General features: G+C 37.3%; 1 protein-coding gene across 1 annotated transcript; it reads left to right on the top strand.

Annotated features, from left to right (window-relative positions):
* Positions 1-832: 832 nt before the first annotated feature.
* Positions 833-1,622, top strand: LOC145640794 (putative germin-like protein 2-1). The gene is made up of 2 exons (XM_081692026.1): positions 833-956; positions 1,075-1,622. Exons 1-2 carry the CDS (start codon positions 833-835, stop codon positions 1,620-1,622), a joined length of 672 nt encoding a protein of 223 aa, XP_081548152.1.
* The last annotated feature ends 271 nt before the right edge of the window (positions 1,623-1,893 follow it).

The raw sequence follows: 1,893 nt of genomic DNA on the forward strand, positions 1-1,893 counted from the left end.
CAACTACAATACTATTGGACCCATATCATGGACCAACCAAACTGGATTGGTTGTTTTCTTAAAATAAAGTTTTCAAAAACAGAGAGAAGAGAAAAGAGATAAAAACTTTCCGCAACACTAGACCTTTCCACACTTTCATTTCATTCGATTATGATTCGACGTGAAAGGTACTCATCACTGGGTTTGGTTTTGGGGAGACACAAATGGGTGTCTACAGAGGGCCTATTCATATTTACTTAATTTCAGTTCAGTTCAGTTCAGCTCTAATCAGTTCAGTTCAGCTCCAATCAATTCAGTTCAGTTCAGTTCAGTTCAGCTCTTAAATTTCCTCTCTCATAAAATATTCATTTCATCTCAGTTCAGTTCAGTTTAGTTCAGCTCCAATCAGTTCAGTTCAATTCAGTTCAGCTCCAATCAGTTCAGTTCAGCTCAGTTCAGTAAATGTGAACAGGCCCAGAGTCTCAAATATATATTATTTTTATCAATGTCTTACACTGATTCCATAGCTTTATTTCAACAAATACCCTAAGGATTGTTTGTGAGCACATCAATTGACAGGCATACCAAGTCAATATCTGCTCAAAAGATTAATATATGTTACAAATTAACTACCTTAAGACTTGGTTAACATGACATGGTAATCTTTGTTGACAAATTTACGTGCTCTAGAAATATGACCAATTCAACTCCAAAACAACCCACCATCTAAACCTATAAAAAGGGTGCTTTCCCGAGCAAGAAACCATCAAAACTTAGAAGTGCTCGAACTCATACAAAAGAAATAAAAGTTCATTACAGCAGAAACTACACGATAAATCAGACATCAGAAACCATGGCAGCTTACAGATTCATTGCGTTCTTAATTTTGTTAGCTCTAACATCTAGTGTAGTCTTTGCCACCGATCCTTCACAGCTCCAAGACTTTTGTGTTGCCACAAATGACCCTAAAAATGCATGTAAGATTTAATTCCTGTTTAACTGCATAATATTCCAATTTGTATCTAAGTAGGAGTTAATTGTTTTTTTTTTCTAAGCAATAACACTGATTTATATTCTGCTATTTATTATCTACAGTGTTTGTAAATGGGCTATTCTACAAGAATCCAATGGCAGTTACAGCAGAAGATTTCTTCACCAATGGGCTTGACAAACCTGGTAACACCAACAATAAGCTAGGCTCAGCAGTTACTCCAGTGGCAGTAACACAATTGCCAGGACTCAACACCCTTGGCATATCACTTGCTAGGCTCGACTTTGCTCCATATGGCCTTGTTGCTCCCCATACACACCCCCGTGCCACTGAGGTTTTCACTGTGATGGAGGGTACCATTTACGTTGGTTTCGTTACCTCTAACCCAGCGGATAATAGTGCAAACAAGCTCTTTACCAAGGTTCTCAAAAAGGGAGACGTGTTTGTTTTCCCACAAGGTCTCGTTCCCTTTCAGCTCAATGTTGGCAAAACTCCTGCTTTTGCCCTTTCTGCTTTGAGTAGCCTGAACCCAGGTGTGGTCACTGTTGGGAACGCTGTTTTTGGGTCTGAAGCACCTATCTCGGTTGATGTTCTTTCCAAGGCCTTTCAGCTTGATGCTAATGTCATCAAGTACATTCAGTCCAAGTTCTAACTGACTGAGAACAGGCACAACTATGCAGTGCAAAGTGATTTCATTATGTTTGCAGATGTTTAGATTTTCTAATAACATTGTTTATTTGTTTTTAATTTGCAACAATAATTGAATAACTTCTTTATACAGTATAAAAAAATTTATTGAATTATAATGTATACAATGTATGTTCAATATTAGCCATGGAAAAGAAAGCAATTGAATCATATGTTTGTTGTGCCTTTAGTCTTATGTCTTCTGTTCCCTAAACTCCAATAATCCCGGTTTCTTA

The sequence above is a fragment of the Chenopodium album genome, chromosome 7 (assembly GCF_948465745.1).
Source record: "Chenopodium album chromosome 7, dcCheAlbu1.1, whole genome shotgun sequence".
Taxonomy (NCBI): domain Eukaryota; kingdom Viridiplantae; phylum Streptophyta; class Magnoliopsida; order Caryophyllales; family Amaranthaceae; genus Chenopodium; species Chenopodium album.